At 35.3% G+C, this 17,197-nt stretch overlaps 4 protein-coding genes across 4 annotated transcripts; 3 read left to right on the forward strand and 1 right to left on the reverse strand.

The window, feature by feature from the left end:
* The first annotated feature begins 838 nt into the window (after positions 1–838).
* On the forward strand, positions 839–6,522 carry LOC18044488 (proteinaceous RNase P 1, chloroplastic/mitochondrial). The gene is made up of 8 exons (XM_006437428.2): positions 839–968; positions 1,245–1,315; positions 1,558–2,852; positions 3,721–3,810; positions 3,893–4,074; positions 4,787–4,907; positions 6,170–6,238; positions 6,337–6,522. The coding sequence occupies exons 3-8, from the start codon at positions 1,656–1,658 to the stop codon at positions 6,457–6,459; spliced, it is 1,782 nt and encodes a 593-aa protein (XP_006437491.1). The 5' UTR covers positions 839–968; positions 1,245–1,315; positions 1,558–1,655; the 3' UTR covers positions 6,460–6,522.
* A 1,917-nt stretch (positions 6,523–8,439) lies between these two features.
* LOC18044489 (mitoferrin) lies at positions 8,440–12,620 on the forward strand. Its single transcript, XM_006437429.2, has 6 exons — positions 8,440–8,795; positions 8,897–8,963; positions 9,247–9,342; positions 10,236–10,752; positions 11,436–11,571; positions 12,230–12,620. Exons 1-6 carry the CDS (start codon positions 8,685–8,687, stop codon positions 12,422–12,424), a joined length of 1,122 nt encoding a protein of 373 aa, XP_006437492.1. The 5' UTR covers positions 8,440–8,684; the 3' UTR covers positions 12,425–12,620.
* A 1,280-nt stretch (positions 12,621–13,900) lies between these two features.
* LOC18044490 (ATP-dependent Clp protease adapter protein CLPS1, chloroplastic) lies at positions 13,901–16,186 on the forward strand. The gene is made up of 4 exons (XM_006437430.2): positions 13,901–14,391; positions 14,506–14,604; positions 15,155–15,264; positions 15,776–16,186. Exons 1-4 carry the CDS (start codon positions 14,115–14,117, stop codon positions 15,854–15,856), a joined length of 567 nt encoding a protein of 188 aa, XP_006437493.1. The 5' UTR covers positions 13,901–14,114; the 3' UTR covers positions 15,857–16,186.
* On the reverse strand, positions 16,088–17,130 carry LOC18044491 (gluconokinase). The gene is made up of 4 exons (XM_006437431.2): positions 17,013–17,130; positions 16,882–16,924; positions 16,701–16,780; positions 16,088–16,619 (listed from the first exon to the last, which is right to left on the reverse strand). The coding sequence occupies exons 1-4, from the start codon at positions 17,044–17,046 to the stop codon at positions 16,204–16,206; spliced, it is 573 nt and encodes a 190-aa protein (XP_006437494.1). The 5' UTR covers positions 17,047–17,130; the 3' UTR covers positions 16,088–16,203.
* Positions 17,131–17,197: the final 67 nt, after the last annotated feature.

Consider the following 17,197-nt stretch of genomic DNA (forward strand, 5'->3'; position numbering starts at 1 on the left):
AGGAATTTAAAAGTCTTAAACTTTAGTTAATAAGGAAACTAATCCTAGTATAATATGGATTCCTACTCTTCATTAATAATGCTACTTGTTTCCAAGGCTGTCATGGGGCAATTTGCTGGACACCTCCTCAGTTAGGTTGGCTTAAGTGTAATGTTGATGTCGCAACATTTTCAGCTCAAGGAAAAGTAAGTTATGGAGGGGTCATTCGCAAGTCTGATGGGCTTTTTGTGGCAGCTTGCTGTGCATTTGTCCTGGGTAGTTTTGGTGCAAGGGATGCTGAAGCGCTTGGTGTGCGTGAGATCCTCAGCTGGATTAAGAAGCAGCATTTGTCTTGTGTTGTAGTAGAAATTGACTGCATTCAGGTTTTTAAAGCTCTCACAGCAAGCTATTCTTGTCCGAATGGGTATGGTTTTATTCTTGATGATTGTCTAGCTTTAGCTAAGTCTATAGGAGATATTGAGTTCTCTTTTGTTCGAAGGTCTGCGAACACTGCCGCCCATGTTACCGCTCGGGTAGGGAGTTCTTTGTCAGGCTTTGAGGAGTGGAGTCATGTTCCACCTCCTTGGTTATTTACTTCTCTGTAATCTTTGCCTTTTAATGAAGTTTCCAGTTTGAAAAAAAAAAAGAAGACGCACTCAATGGAAAATGTGAAGTGGGGGATAGATGTATTAATTTATAACATAAAACATTTTCAATAGGAATACAGAAAGAGGGACCAATTTGGTAGAAAGAAAAAATGGTCTATATTATGAAAATTATAAAAAAAATTTAGTACTCCGATGTTATTATTCCTTTCCCATTTATATTACAAATTATCTCAATGAACAATGAGCGGCAAAATCCACCGTCTCTCCTAACTGTTTATCATTGAGATTTGAAACCCTAAACCCTATCTCTTTCCTGCTTTTGGCGGATTTAAAATTTCATTCTCAATTTCTCAGTGCTCCATCAATTCTTCAGCAATGAAGGTAAAGTTGAAATTTGATTCCTCTTAAATTTATGAGGAAGTTTATTGAAAGGCGAATCGATCATTTTCAATTGATTCTGGGATATTACCCTGTATAGTGCACAGGAAATGGCGTTAGCACTTGTATTTTATTTTATTTATTTTTGCTTTCTGTTCGATATTTAAGTTCATATAAAACTTTTCATTATTTCTCTTACTTCTCAATCCTAAATTAAACTAGGCATCTCATATTTCTTTATTTGGCTTATTTTTAACGAACAACTTTCACTTATTGCAGATGCCTAGTTTCCATGAAATGATAGAACACTGTTCAATGTTCCATTACCGCAAAATGTGACATCAGGATATGTAAGTTGACAGTACATTGTCAAATTAAACTTCTTATTTCTCGTGAATATATACGTAATTTCTCAAATGGAATAGTACATTGTTTTGACAGTATATACTCATCACACATATTTAGCTAGTACTTTCTGCATCATAAGGCAAGAGGTCGCTACTTTTCAATTTTTTCTAGATGAATATGCAAATAAATAGAACTATAATGGCCTTTAGTATTATATTTATGGTTCTTATTGCTCATATTGTAGATGAAGCAACTCATTCTGCAAATGGTTTGCTCTGAATTACAACTTTGAATTTTCCTCATAAGAAAGCAACTGAGAGGGAGAATCAATAGTTGAGGCAAATGCTGCGTGGAAACTTTCTCACTCCTTCACTCATCAGAACCTCCCCTTTCTTGACATTCCTCTCCAAAATCTCATTGCCATTAATGCATCAAAGTAATTGCCACACCTACCGTCCACTTCTTTGCTGGCATATGCACTCCTTCACTAAACCCATCACTGATATTAAGCAAAATCGCTTCTCTGCGGACTTAACAACTGGTTTATGCACCCTTGCTTTCTCTAAGAAATCAACTGTTAATGAATCCTCAGCCCCAAATACAGGCACTATGTCAAATAAATCAAAGAAGAAAGCACGCCGAGAATCTCCTGAGGGAGTGCTTAGACATAAGCTTGATATGTGTTCCAAGCGTGGCGATGTTTTTGAAGCCCTACGCTTATATGATGATGCACGAAGTAATGGCATCACGCTCAGCCAACACCACTATAATGTATTGCTCTATGTATGTTCTTGTAAATGTGGTTCCGAATCAAGTGAAAATGGGGATAGAGAAACTGACTTGAATCTGGGTCTTAAAAGGGGTTTTGAAATTTTTCAGCAGATGATTACTGATAAAGTTGATCCGAATGAGGCTACATTTACGAGTGTGGCTAGGCTGGCTGTTGCCAAGGAGGACCCAGAAATGGCTTTTGATTTAGTGAAGCAAATGAAGAGTTTCGGCATTCCACCTAAGCTAAGATCGTATGGACCAGCTTTGTTTGGTTTCTGTAAGTTGGGTAATACAGATAAAGCTTATGAAGTTGATGCACACATGGGTGAATCAGGGGTGGTGCCTGAAGAGCCTGAGCTTTCTGCTCTTTTAAAACTCAGTGTTGATGCAAAGAAGGTTGACAAGGTGTATGAGATATTGCATCGGTTGCGGACCTTGGTGAGGCAAGTTTCAGAATCGACTTTTAAAATTATTGAAGATTGGTTTGACTCTGTGGATGCTGCAGAAATTGGGGTGCTAAATTGGGATGTAAGCAAAGTAAGGGAAGGAATTGTTAGAGGTGGAGGTGGGTGGCATGGGCAAGGGTGGTTGGGGAGTGGGAAATGGAGGGTAGAGAGGACTCAGATAGATGAGAATGGTGTTTGCTGTTCTTGCAATGAGAGGCTTGTTTGTATTGATATTGATCCAAGAGAAACTGAAAACTTTGCTAGCTCATTATCCAACTTGGCTTGCCAAAGAGAGGTTAGATCTGATTTCAATAAGTTCCAGGTACAACGTTAACTTCCTTGCTTCTTTTTCTTTTTCTTTTTTTCTTTCTTTCTTTAGGGCACAAGTAATGAAGTTCTTTATGATGGTGATGGATTTCAGTTACTGCTTATTTCGCATTCTTCTAATAGCATAACTTCTTTGTGGGACTGGGAAAAACCATATTTTTGTATATTAGTAATTGGAGTTTTAAAACTTCTTTCTTTTCTTTTCTTTCTTTTTTTGGCCGCCCCCTTCAAAACCTAATTCGCATTCAAAGTATGGAGAAGTAGAGGTTCAATTTTGGGAATTAGTCTTCAATTTAGATTCATCAAATTCAAAGTTTGAGAAGTTATTGAAGAATTTAGTGATTTTTTTGTTTTTTTGGGGCTTGAATGCTTGCCGAATACCAATAGTTTGATTGATAATAATATAATATGCAATAAGTTGAGTTCCAAAATCTGGGATTTTGACGTGATTTGACTTGTGTAAGCTATATGGTCTCATTTGATCATACATATATGCAATACATATAATTGGAGTGCTATAATGGTAGTTGATGGCCAATACTTGCAAGGAGCTGATTTCAAACATCTAGGAATTTGACTTGGTTAGATTTGACCTGTGTATTCATTTAACTATTTAATTATGATAAGTGGGTCTTATTTGATCAAACTTCTAAAGTTAATGTTATTTTTGTGCTCTGATAACTAGAATGATTTTTCTATTTTGCTTTATAAACAGATTGATTTGGCTAGTATTTTGTTTTTAGTTTCTTAGAATATTGTTACTAAGTCAATGGTCAATTTGCTGATTCTGTATGCTTCTGGAAAATGATATATATAATGACTTTGGTGAACTCCTGACTCGCTAAGAAGATGAACTTGTGCAGGAGTGGCTAGGTCGGCATGGTCCATTTGATGCTGTCATAGATGGTGCAAATGTAGGTCTTGTCAATCAACATAATTTTAGCTTTTACCAGGTAAAGAAGATGTTGAGGATTATTAGCCAAAGTTTTAATGTCTTTAAACCATTTTATTAAGATGGGGTTCTTTTGGTTGTAGCTCAATACTGTTGTAAACCGATTACGACAAATGAGTCCATCGAAGAGAATGCCACTGGTTATTTTACATAAAGGTCGTGTCAGTGGGGGTCCTGCTCAGATCCCTAAAAACAAGAAGTTGTTGGACATATGGAGGGATGGCGGTGCTCTATACACGACACCACCTGGTTCTAATGATGATTGGTAAGTCCCGTTTGGAGTTACTTTGTGAAGCAATATGTGTGTGTATATGTAGTTAGTGCCTCCGGCATTGGAAGAAGTTGCCAAAAGACAAACATATGTTGAACTTCTTTTGTTAAAAATTTTTGCAGTCAGTGGATTGAAATCAATCATTTTTTAATGTTTTTGTAACTTATAGTTCTTGAATTCTTGGTCCAGATAATGGAAAAGTGGGGACATCCATGTTTATATATCTACATATAGATGCATTAATTGATTACCAGTGTATGGTTAACTAGTTGGTTCAATTTGGAGTTTGCATCTCGTTCACACTAGGCTAGAAGGGGTTTAGTTTACATTTTTGTAATATTTGAAAATAAAAAATCTTAACTGAAATCATTAGTTTGGATGTGGTTCTGTTATTAGTCACTTTGTGATTAGTGACACCAAATTAGGCTTTTTTTGTTTTTGTTTTTGTTTTTTTTCCTGTTATGCTTAATTTATTTTAGTTAACTATGATAGCTGTCCCCAAGGTGGACCAATTGCTTTCCTGTGATAAAGAATTAGGAGACTGGAGTTTCTGTGCTGATTAATTGTGGATAAACACCATAATTTATCACATTAGTTCATGTTTCTATTCTTATGGAATTTATATGACCTCAATTCCAGCTATTTACTGTATAATGATGACATGCATAGTTATTTGCCAGAAGTTTGTTCACATCTTTATTTGCAGGTACTGGTTATACGCCGCTGTTAATTGTAAGTCTTTATTGGTGACAAATGATGAGATGAGAGACCACTTGTTTCAGTTGCTAGGCACTTCATTTTTCCCAAGATGGAAGGAAAAACATCAAGTATAGTTCATTTCTTGAACAGCATATTGTGATTTATTGATATTTTATGATCTTTGAGGTGCCAGCATTCCCCTTTTGCATATATTATTGTCATGCATTGGGCATGAGTAGCCTCCTTGTTGATGCTTATAGATGGGAGAGTTCAAGATGCTTGAACTTGGTAGCTTCTAGTTACAAGCCTTAACCTTGAGTCTTCATCATTATTTCAATCCCACGTATCTTGTCTATAAGCACTTCATGTAGCCTTATGCACATGGGTTAACATCGACGGTTTTGCTTTAATATTAAAGAAAGATTATCAATAAAGATATGTTGTGTTCAATCACTGAAGAATCTTTTAAGATATGCTGTTTTAAATTTTGATGAAAATCATAATAAAAATATTGTACAATGCTTAGTTATGTAAAATGATGAAGGCACAGTATTTACTAGATAAAAAAAAATTTCATGTATTTTAACAATTATCTGGCATAGTAAATATGACAAAATTTGTCTATCAAACCTCTCCTGTTTCTCTTCAAATAATAGGGAAATCTGTTTGGGTTTACATTTATTATTTTGTTTGCTGCTTTAGGAAGAGAGGTTTTTAAGAGGATGCTCAAGACATGGAGATAATTTTTTCATTTTTGTCCCCTTTTCTTCCATAAGATTATTCAGTTGGCACGATGATCAACCCTCTAAATAGTTTTTAGATATGAATTGGTTAAGTGTTGTCATTTGGGTAATCATAATTGTACAAAGGGAGATCCTAAATTGGTTTCTTATAGCCTTTTTTATAAAATTAAAATGCTTGAAGATTTTTAACTTGATTAAGAATAAGAAATACTTAAATTACAATTAATGGGATATTGGGGAAAATTAGATTGTGTCTATTGATAAGTGAATGATGCTACTGACAATGTGTCATCTTCAAGGCTTACCATTTTGGGCGCTCGAATTTGGAAAAAAGAAAATTTTCAATTAAATTTTGAATCTATTGTTTCTGTGCTGATTTTGGTAGTAGAGTTTTATTTTTTCTGTCTTGCACAGCTACTCGTTTGTGGGATTTACATTAATAGTTGATCCTTTTCTGGTTATGTTCTCCAATATGGTTTCTTTTGAAGTTCTTCTAGTGAGCAAAATTTCAGATTTATTTGTTCTTACTGTATAGCAGACGACTTTATCACTTGTGTCACATATAGATACTTATAGATGATATCAGATGTTGCACTGATTTGGAAAAAGCAATGATGGAATTTGTCTTTTTCGTCAACAATTTGCAGATTCGATTGTCAGTCTCAAGAGATGGACTTAACCTGCTCATGCCGCCTCCTTATTCAATTGTCATTCAGGTGAGATGATCAATCAACATACCTTTCCGGTGTTGGAAGTTAATTAAGTTATGGAGTTATTGACAGACATGAATTCGTGTTGGGTTATACAAATGCAGGAATCAGAAAATGGTAGTTGGCACGTGCCAGTGATCACAGGTGATGATCTTGAGGCTCCAAGGCAGTGGTTGTGTGCAACCAGAGCCAGGGTTAAATCATTGCATTCTTTGTTCTCAAATTAATGTGCTAATTCTTAACCAAAAGTTGACGAGTTCTTAAATGAAAATCAATTTTGTATTAGTACATTTATTTTCTTTCAACTCTTCAGAAATTGGTTGAAGCGTGCACTGTTGAACGGGAAATGTCAGAGATCATCTGTTCTCCTTCTCAATGCACTTGAAACTAAGGATCCACATAAAATTCTGCCGAAATTGTGTGCGATTGAGAATTGAAATGAAAAATATATACATGGAGTAATCTAATAGACGACGATATTCAATTGTGACACGTTAAGTGGTGCCGTCTAATTAATTTAGAGTCTCAAGATTATTTATAGACAGGGTTATAAAATTTTATCACTTGTCTGAACACTAGAAAATCTTCTATAACCTCACGAGTGGCGTTACTCATGGTGGGGCGAGTGACTACAAAATTATGTCACGTGATTACTTGCTCGCTGTGGCAAGATGCGTCACAAGAACTGAAATACAAATGAAAAGGGTTAATTTCGCCCTGCCTCCAAAATTTTTCAACATTTTTCGCCTGCACCCAATTGTTTCAACTTCTTTCACCCAAACCGTCAGTTTGGCTGTCATTTTAATGGTTTCCGACTGAATATTATCTTATTTGAATTTAAACTTGTTAAATTACCGAAAGACCAAATCACCCTTCAATTTAACTACTGGTACTAAATCATTTTTTGTAATTCTCAATTACTAAAAAATTATCTCCATTAAGAAATTACTGAAATATTATTTTATAAAAGCAGAAAAATATTAAAAATTTTAATTTTTTTTTTCTTGAGAGGTTATTCATACGAATTATATCTGAGCTTAAATCTTGTCTAATAATCTCAAGAACAGAAGCACGATTTTAATTCCCACAAATTCTTAGAATTTTCCACCAAAGCATGATGCTGAAACACTAGGCAGGTTATACCGAAATCTCTTTCCATATTGTCGATGACAAAGCTACTACCATGATCTCCATTGTCTAATGAAAACAGCACCAACATGACCGCACCAACTCTCCATAAACCCTCGTCAATTTTCACACCACCACAAACTCACCTCATTCCCCACTCTAAACCCAAAAGCCAAAACTCTTGCTGCGTAAACCCCAACCATCACCCAAATCAAACAAATAGCACTAAAAAAGAAGCAAGGCGGAAAAAAAAAAATGAAAGCCATGAATAGAGAAAAGTGAAAAGAAGAAAATGAAAAATGTTATTTAGTTAGTAAATGGGTTTCAAATTGGATGCTTTTTTAGAGACATTTGGGATTTCTCAAAATTGTTCGAGGATTTACGCGATCTAGGAAGTATAAGAAATGAAGAAAAAATGAAGCAGAATAGACAACGAGAAAATAAAATTCACTACTTTTAGTGTTATAAACATATATTGTCAGCCAGTGCACTGAGGCACCAACTATATATATAATTATAGTTTGAGCAAAATGTAAAACTTATTGTGGAATCCCCTAAGTAAATGGAAGCACCATTTGTGATTAATGGACTCACCACTTTGAAAGTGAATTCACTACTTTGAGTTTTATAAACATATATTGTCACCCGCTGTACTGAGGCACCAATTATATATACAGTTGTAGTTTGAGCAAAATGTAGAACTCGAAAAATGAGCTTATCTTTATCTATTGATCTTCTTTAAAAAACTCGCAAAATATTGTAATAACATAAATAAATCTTTGTTAGAAATTTTCTTATCTAATTCTAAAGGATTTGCTTCCAAATTTACAGCACACTATTCTTTCAAATTTATAACAGGATTATTAATTTTTACAACTGAATTTCTCATTTTACCCTTTAAGCATTAAAGATAAACAGCCAAACTGACGCTTTTGGGTGTGCGGCTAAAGAAGTTGAAACAATTGGATGCGCTGCGGAAAATGTTGAAAGATTTGGGGGCAGGACAGAATTAACCCAAATGAAAAAACAACAAATCAATCGCGTCTACTTGTAGAAGCAAGTAATACACAAGTCACAAAACAAACTTCACTTCACTACCAAAGACTGTTCAGAAGCTCAACTAACCAACTCAGGCCAGTTTCTAGTTTCAACGTTAATTAGATTTGAGAGCGAGCGAGGTGCTATATACCACCTACGTGAAATCGTTTCACGTGAATAGTAACAAGTATAAAGCAGCATATTTCATTTGTGCCTGCCATATGTTCGACGAAATTACATAAATTGTCTTCTGAGGCATAGGCTTCACGCTGACTCTGACACTAGCATGATGTTAGAAGACAATTTGTTTGCAAGCCATGCCATTGCTGGCGTAGGATCGGTGGCTTTAGCCTCGTCCCTCACTTACCCTCTCGACACAATCAAAGTCCTTAATCAGGTAAAATCAAAAGCTTCTTCTACCTGTTTTTTTATCATCATGAAGTGATTTGCAACGTTTTTAATTCTATGATCGGTTTATTTTGTTGTAAAAAAAAACAGGTGGGTTCGGGTTCCAACAAACAATTAAGCTCACTTCAGGTTCTCAATAGACTCGGTTCTCTTTCAGGTAAATGTTTTGCATTGCCCTTTTTGTCTATTACTGCTTTGTGGGCAACGATTAATTTTTGTTATATCTTGAACTATTGCGTTAAGTTTCTTATTTTCAGGGAAAGAAATCCAAAATGTAAACATGAATAGACTACAGGGTGCTAGAATACTTCTCAGTGTGTAGCAATTGCTTCAGTTTGGTGTAGATATATCATCTTAATTTCCTGGTTATTCCTTATTTCTGATATTTTGTGTAAATGATTAGTGATATCTTCTTGTTTGATAAAAAAAAAAAAAAAAAGGCTTGTATAGTGGCTTGGGATGGTCGACTTTGGGAAGATCTTTCGGTATGGGAGCCCGATTTGGCGTCTATGAAATTCTGAGTGCCTTCTATAAAGGTATTGATTTCACTCCATTTCTTTCATTATTATTATTATTATTATTATTTAATTGTGGTTAGAATTTTCTTGTTTTAGCTTGAATGCCTATATGATTGGTAATATTTGCATAGACTCCATTTATCTTCGTTGTTAAAGATTGACAATGCCTAGAGGCTTATAAATTTCATTCTATAGTTTGTCGTTGGGGGAGCTGTCATTTTTCTCATTAAGGTGAAGAAGATCGTGTTTGCTTTAGAAGATTCTCATGTCTCCTTCTAAGATATAGGCTTTATTGATTCCTTAATGAGACTTGGAGACCTCTTTTAAACTTCAAACTTCTGGATGAAAGGACTTTTTTGGCTCTTTATATTAGGGCATAAAACCCTATTGAGGTTGAAAGGTATTTTGGAATAGTAGACTATTTACTGCACTCCAAATATTTTTTAAAGAAAAATTAAAACTTTAATAGAACGCTTGCCAAGTTTGATTTAACACTTGTAAGAACATTGAAGTTTGGTGAGGTGAGTATGAATTATCATAAAGCGTGTTAATTGAATAATGACCTCTTTTATCGCAACTGCAAGTAGAAGAAATATAAATCAGGGATTTTTTAGGTTACTGTGTACTGCTGTTATAGTTTCATTCCTAACAGTTCATTTGAGATAAGTTCTGGATCCACGAAAGTAAATTTGACTGAACTTCCTGCTTTCATGATTACTGAATGTCTTGTTTGTGGCTAGCAACGTAGTGGCTTACTGACTAGTAGCGTGTATTAGAAATTTTGTTAATGTAATTCAAGTTAATTCTCATGAATTGTGGAATATAGTAGTCTTACTGAATTGAATTTTGCTCAATAATGCTGTACAGCTTTCAATCCATTTATATGGTGGTTACAATTGCTTGTATGTCAGATGGTCGGGAAGACAATTATGTATATGTCTCTGAGGCCCTAATGGCTGGAATGGTAGCTGGTGCTGCAGAAGCCCTTATAAGCTCTCCATTTGAACTTATGAAAGTGAGGGCGCAGGTCTCCTCAGCCATTCGAGTTCAAACCTCTACATCTGTTGCAGAAAATGTAACTGTCGCACCTGTCATTAGAAGACTACTTCATGGGTATACTCCTGATCTGAAGGCATTGAGCCACTCCACTGGTCTTTTGTCTATATTGACCAACAAACATCCAGATTTGATGGGTGCCTTACAAGAGTACCCTTGGATGATGTCTGGGTCTGGAAGACCACCATTAGTAAGCAGCGTCAGGAGGCCGTCTGATATTGTCTCCTTGGAAGGATGGGGTGCATTGTGGAGAGGTCTGCGGTCTGGAGTTGTTCGAGATTCGGTTTTTGGTGGCATATTCTTTTCAAGCTGGCAATTCCTACACCGAGCGATGCTTGATTGGAAAGCCGTTGGGATGGATCCTGAACCCAGGTATAAGATATATCCTTCGATTGTATAAAGATTTTCCAGTAGCAGTATGCTTCCTGTCATGTTTTTGTTTCTTATTTTGGGCATGCTTATTTCTTATATTATCATGATACATTTCAAAAAAAAGAAAGAAGTTGGTTCGGTAAATATTTGGGAATTTCATTCACCAAATGTGTGGATTTGGAATTTTTATGCCTTTCTTACCCCTGTCTTTGTCTGCATCTTGCATTATTTACTTTGTTTAGTGTTCAAGGTGAAATGGATCTATAGAATGCTTTCTTTCCATTATTTAAACTTCTGGCAGTATCAAGAATGTTGATTTAAGTGTCATTTTATAGGTTTTAGGAATTTCTGCTAGTATTCGAGAATTGAGATTATGCCACTACAAACATGCATTGTATTGCTTGCTGAATGTCTATTTCTTCTTCTTCTCGTTTTCTTCTCCTTCTTCTCCTCCCAAGCTTCTCCCAGGAGGATTTCATGTTTGAATTTACCGTTTGTCTTATTAGCTACAATAGTACTAGCTGGCTGTTGCCTTGTCGGGAAGTTCTAAATGAGCTTTCATATTAGATGAATTAACCTATTTTCTGTCATTATTTGATGCTTTAAATAATGTTTAATAGCTTTTAGACGTCAATTAATTCTTGTATCTGTGTTAATCTCCAAGTTTCCTTGTGTTCTTTTAGATCTGATGAAGAAATTGGTCCCCTGCCTCCTTTATATGTGAGTCTTGCTGCTGGATTTTCCGGTGCAGTTGCTGCCGCAGCATCTCATTGCTTTGACACTGCCAAAAATCGATCACAATCTATTGTGCTTCCAAAGGTATGTTATTTGCTACGGGCAGAGTTTGTTTTGTCCTTGTGTGAATATTTAATGACCTCATTGCATTAATGCTGTGAAATTAGTTTGGAAGCAATAATTTAATGTGTGAACCATACTGAGGTGAAGATTTTGTGTAACCATTTTGAGGCACTTCTGTGGGATGGTCCTAGGTCAGGATGGCTTTTCTACCTAGTGGTAAAGCTTTTTCTGCTGATCCTCGCATATATTACAAAATTTAACCACAAATCTTAGAGCTCAGTGGTTTTAGTAATGAGTTGATTTTAGGTAAATATGATGATGAACTGTGTTTCCTAGGTGGACTAAAAAGTTTTGGTTTGCCCATCTCGTGTTGTATATGTAGCATCAACTGTTAGATGATTCAGATACCAAACTGTTGCAGTGTTGCACGCATCATGCCAAAAATAAACTTGTATTTGAATGAATGATTCTCTTTGGTGATTGATCTTTCCATTTTCCTACTCTTATCTTATTTCATGCACTGGTCTTTTTGTATATAGTTTAGGTATTTATTCTGTTCTTTTGATCTCAATGCTTAAACACCAACATCATATGAGAGTAGTCCGTTGCTAGGGTTCTCTTGAATCATTTTGCTTCTATTTACATTGCATACTGTTGTAATCCTATTGTCTGATTGCAGTATGTGTCAATGGAGAGGAAGCTTCTGAAATGGAATCGACCAGGGAAAAGGTTTGAAAGAGCTACAGGGATCCACCCTGCAGATCGGAATCTCTTGTTCCGTGGCTTTTGGTTGCGGATGGCTCGCAGTGGGTTTGCATCATTTATGATTGTAGGAAGTTATTACTTAGCTGTTGATTATCTTGTTTCAAGATGAATAATTAGGCAGAGATTTGCCACTGGCTATTAATTTGCATTATATTCAGTTTTTGCCCAATAGGAGTTTCATTTCAAATAGCAAATCACTGTTTAAGAATCCCTCTCTGTCCTGTTCCAGAGTAAAAATTAAGCGGGAAAAAAAAACATTACTTGAATTGCACGGTATTATCATGTGTTTGTTATTTAAGCACGGCAAGTGGAAATAAACTTTTTTTTTTCTAAGTAGACAGATATTCTGAAAGCAAGCGGATGAATTACTATCATACACATCTTCTTTGTCGTGTCTCGTAAAAGCAACGAGTTGGACTCAAGTCGCCTGATACGCGGACAGAATTTACGCTTTTCAAATGGCAATTTTGTTTCCTCAATCCAACAAGGAACATAGCCTGGAGTTTTCTTTTGGCCTTTTTGTGGTCTACAAAACGGCTCTACATAATATGATCGAATCTTATGAAATGATTATTTTGTTCATATAATCTACTAATGCCGATAACTCCACCCGGCACTGTTACAGACAATTGTTCGGGAAAATTTGTGCCCATTTTATATTTTTTCGTTATCTAGTCCAACCAACTAGTTGTGATTATTGATACGTACGGTGTGATCGCTGTCGTGTGATTAGATGTTATTGATTTTTATTAATATTTTGATCCTTCAAAAACAGTGCCCAAATTGTGGTCCATGAAACTCTTAGGGTCACCGTGATCGAATGTCCCATTACTTCATTGGACCTAAGGACGATGTGGTGGGTGGTTAGCTGCACGAGTCTTTTCTTTTATTTTTCGGAGAGAAACTCGCATGAAATAAAGTTTGTAAACCCTCGTCAATAATCACATTTCAAAATGGGGAAAAAAGTATCTTTTTTTTTTTTTTTTATTTGCTAAAACGATAGCTATTTCATCCTCAGTTTTTAAAATATAACCCAAAATATTCTTTTATAAATTTATAATTAATTTACTATATAATTCATTACAAGTAAAATAGAATTTTTAATTAAATAAATACAAATTATTTTAAAATAAAAATCTTAAAAATAATTAAATAACATCGAATTTTCTTATAGATGTTTTTTTAATTTTGTTTGAAATTTTATTTTAAACTAATTTATCATTATTTAAAAAATTTATTTGTCCTTGATAAATTATACAATATATTAATAAAATAATTTTTTAAACTATTGTTTAAAAAATACAGATAAAATAGATTATTGTTTAAATAATAACAATAAAATAAATTATTACATCAAAAAATTTTAAAATTTACTGTTCTATCACCAGCACAGCGTGTCAAAGTGGTGAGCAGCCCATCTACAATGTTTTCTTTATTTTTTAGATTATGCACGATTCGTGAGTCTTCTTGTCTGTGGGAATTGTTTATACACGTGAATTAGATATTTTTGTTTGTGTTTGGCCCTTTGTGTGCTGGACATATATCGACAAAAATAACTAAATAAATAATAATAATAAAGAATATTCATTCATGCGGTTCGTATAAATGTGGTGGTAAATAAAACAACAGTTCATCCCCCACCATAAAACCAAAACTAAAAGCAGTACGATTCCACTTGTAGTCTGTACTGTCGGGAAAAAAAAACAACCAAACACACAGAGAGTTTTGGAGAATATAGGATTTTGAGTGAAAAAGGCTGGCTGGCTGGCTTAGGCTTACAGGAGGTACAGGTGGTGGATATGGCAGCAGCGGCAGCATCAACGACGTCGTGTTGTTCAACAACAAAGCTTGTTTATTTGTCTCCTCCAGTTCCAATCGTAAATCCTCCAAAATCAAGATGTATGATGAAGATGAAGATGAAGATGAAGATGAAGATGGCGGCTTCCAATAACAACCCCAAAAATTGTTTGTTTGTTGAGGCAAGATTTGGTACTTTTAAAACTGGTGGTGCTGGTGTCATAGAAAAACCAGGTTTTGATCAGTCCCAGTTTGACCCTTCTACCCAAGTTTTAGAAGGTAAATTTATTTTCTGTTTTGTTTCTTTCTTTTATGTTATGTTATTTATTTATTTATTATTATTTCATTCCAATAAAATTGCATTTACCTTATGTTTTTTTTTTGCAATTGCAGGAGGAGATATTGGGAAGATGAAAGAGAAGAGAGGCACTGGCAGTGGAGATAGTTATAGAGTTCTCCTCATTGATGATACACGCCATTCTGAGAAGTTGGGTATGTAATGTAATTTCTCTGTTTGCTATTTTGCTTCTATGCAGGCCAATTTTCAGCTTTACTTGTGTTTCTTGGGCAGTTTTTGTTTTCCACCATTGGGGGCTGCTTTAGGGTTTTTATTCTTTTTGTAACTTGTCATGATTACTCGCACCATAAATTGATGAGGTAGCTTAGATTTTGCTGAGCTCCGTTGAGTTCCACAGCTCTTTTGTGATTACTTTCTCTTTCAAAAACATTTTTTCCCCCTCCCAGATGTTTCTTATGTGTACCACCCAAGTGAGCAGCAGATAAAAATGTAAGGTAAATTTTTTTTAGTCTTTGGAGTTGATTCTGTCTGTGGGTGAAATCCAACAGATTCTGAAGAGGAAAATGAAATGATTGAACCATTTGCTATTGTTGCCCCCAAGTGGACCTAAATTATTTGGCAATGCTGTGTAGTTCTTTACTTGAAAAGTTGTCTTCTTAGCATTACATAATTTAAACGGGATAATAGGATATAGTGGGTGTCATTAACTTTTTCGCTTATGTCTTTGCGTTTCTTTTCTTGTAGTTGCAAAGGTCTTGCCTCAAGTGGTTCCATCCGTTACACCTGATGATGCAAGAAAATTGTTTCATGAATCTAGAGAACATGGCATGGCAATTGTTATTGTAACAGTCAAGGTATGTGCTTCTTCTGTTTTAGAACTTTCATGCACTGGTGGGACTTTCTAATTGATCAACACTATGATCTGCTATTTATTTGGAAAAACAAGGCCATGTTGAAGCAAATTGAGTCCCAGAATTTGGTCCAGTACTTTTCATCTAGATTGAATATTTGAAGAAAAACTCTAAAGGTGTTCAGGCCTTCTGAACTCTGTTTCCAGAATGCAAGTCCTCTTATATTGCATTCTGGTTGAGCTTTTGTGTCTTTTTTTGGTCTGAGAGATTATGTGCCTCCTTCTTATGCTTTTCATGTTAAGGTGAAAAGAATGCAAGCACAAGGTGCTTAATTATGGGAACTTGAAAATAATACATGCATTTGTAGATGAAAAGATTGACATTTACATGCCATTGCACTTACAACACACACTCAAGCATATCTTTGCATCAGGGAATTTTTCTATCTAAGCTCCTAATGTTAGTTTCAAATCTAAAACGAACCATGGCATTTAAATTGTGTTTTTGTTGACAGGAGCATGCAGAATTTTATGCTCAAATGATGGTACGTGGTGGATTGCGATCAACAATCGAGCCAGATTCAAGTACTTTATGAAGTCGCCACTGTGATCATAGCATCTAAAATTTTGCGGTGAGATAGTTATGAAATTGAAGGTATACAATAGTGTTGAAGTTACCATGAAAGATTTTGAATTGGATGATTTTTGCAGAATATTTTGAATTGGATGATTTTGTAGAATTTGTAGCTATACTCTATGTAATCATACATTTCATTATGTAATCAGCTTGTTTTATGAATTATGGTGTTTAGCAAACATGTGGTATGTGGAACCAAATAGTACAACTATGTATGAGATAAAACTTATTCAGCGTTTAATTCATTGTAACATGGTCAAGATTGATAATAAAATCACGATATTTTGTTATTGCAAGTCTAAATTACTAGTTATATAATTGCTGCAATGTGTTTAGTATGTAATTTACAATGGCTTGCGGACTCAGAGTGGCATCGACCTTAAGTATCCCTTCAGAATCATCTATCGCAAGCAAATCTAACTGAGATTGCAAAAGTGAAGCTGGCATGAAATGTTTCCCTTGTGCAGCTCTTTCCTTTAGCCGAGCAACAAGCACCTCTGCCTGAACATCCAAAAGAATAAACTTCACCAGGCTAGTGTAGCTTTCGGATTCATAATTGGGGTCAGCAAATCTTAGAATTTCCCGGTATCCCTTCTGCAGAGCAGAACATCCGAGTATCACAGTCGTTCCGTTGGTTATTCTTTCTCTCAGGACGTCCCTCAGCCTCTCCAGCCACGGATTCCGATCTTCGTCAGTAAGAGGAATCCCATGATGCATCTTTTCTGCAATCGAAATTCATCGACTCATGCCACACAGAATTGATTTAAACTCAAAAGAATAGACATTCATGCATGGCTGCATACCCTTGTTGGCTTGTGGGTGGAAATCATCAGCATCAAGAAAGTCACAACTCAAAACTCTGGCCAGCATCTCACCTATGGTGCTGTTGAAGCAAGTTTTGAAATCCATGACCGCCCATCAGATTTCAAACATCAAATGCTCACAAGTTTTATTAAAAATGAAATGAGGAAATGTGAAACTTACGATTTCCCAGCACCACTAACGCCCATAATAACAATAGCCTTTCCTGGAAAGAGCATAATGATGGCAATTATGTTTTTAAACTTTTAATCATCTGAAGACTGAAGATCAATTTGAACTCTATAAATTTGTACCTGTTGTGGATGAACTCTTTGAATCAGAACCCATTTTCCAGTTGAAAGAGATCGGCAATGAACCAAAAATGAAGACAATTCAATTACACGTGGGGGAAGAACATAAAACAAACTAACAAGTTGTTTTGTTTACGGCTCCTTAAGTTGCAGTTGGCAGTTAATTTACAAATTTGCGATTGTATGCT

The sequence above is a fragment of the Citrus clementina genome, unplaced genomic scaffold (genome assembly GCF_000493195.1).
Source record: "Citrus clementina cultivar Clemenules unplaced genomic scaffold, Citrus_clementina_v1.0 scaffold_4, whole genome shotgun sequence".
NCBI lineage: Eukaryota > Viridiplantae > Streptophyta > Magnoliopsida > Sapindales > Rutaceae > Citrus > Citrus x clementina.

Excerpts from the sequence above, each read along its gene's own strand:
- LOC18044491 (XM_006437431.2), bottom strand. The coding sequence starts at position 17,046 with ATGGGTTCTGATTCAAAGAGTTCATCCACAACAG. Across the intron at positions 16,925-17,012 it reads AAAGAGTTCATCCACAACAG|GAAAGGCTATTGTTATTATG; the intron begins GTACAAATTTAT and ends TGCTCTTTCCAG. Across the intron at positions 16,620-16,700 it reads CCACCCACAAGCCAACAAGG|AAAAGATGCATCATGGGATT; the intron begins GTATGCAGCCAT and ends TTTCGATTGCAG.
- LOC18044488 (XM_006437428.2), top strand. The coding sequence starts at position 1,656 with ATGCTGCGTGGAAACTTTCTCACTCCTTCACTCATCAGAACCTCCCCT. Across the intron at positions 2,853-3,720 it reads CTGATTTCAATAAGTTCCAG|GAGTGGCTAGGTCGGCATGG; the intron begins GTACAACGTTAA and ends GAACTTGTGCAG. Across the intron at positions 3,811-3,892 it reads ATAATTTTAGCTTTTACCAG|CTCAATACTGTTGTAAACCG; the intron begins GTAAAGAAGATG and ends TTTTGGTTGTAG.
- LOC18044490 (XM_006437430.2), top strand. The coding sequence starts at position 14,115 with ATGGCAGCAGCGGCAGCATCAACGACGTCGTGTTGTTCAACAACAAAG. Across the intron at positions 14,605-15,154 it reads ACGCCATTCTGAGAAGTTGG|TTGCAAAGGTCTTGCCTCAA; the intron begins GTATGTAATGTA and ends CTTTTCTTGTAG. Across the intron at positions 15,265-15,775 it reads TTGTTATTGTAACAGTCAAG|GAGCATGCAGAATTTTATGC; the intron begins GTATGTGCTTCT and ends TTTTGTTGACAG.
- LOC18044489 (XM_006437429.2), top strand. The coding sequence starts at position 8,685 with ATGATGTTAGAAGACAATTTGTTTGCAAGCCATGCCATTGCTGGCGTA. Across the intron at positions 8,796-8,896 it reads CAATCAAAGTCCTTAATCAG|GTGGGTTCGGGTTCCAACAA; the intron begins GTAAAATCAAAA and ends AAAAAAAAACAG. Across the intron at positions 9,343-10,235 it reads TCTGAGTGCCTTCTATAAAG|ATGGTCGGGAAGACAATTAT; the intron begins GTATTGATTTCA and ends CTTGTATGTCAG.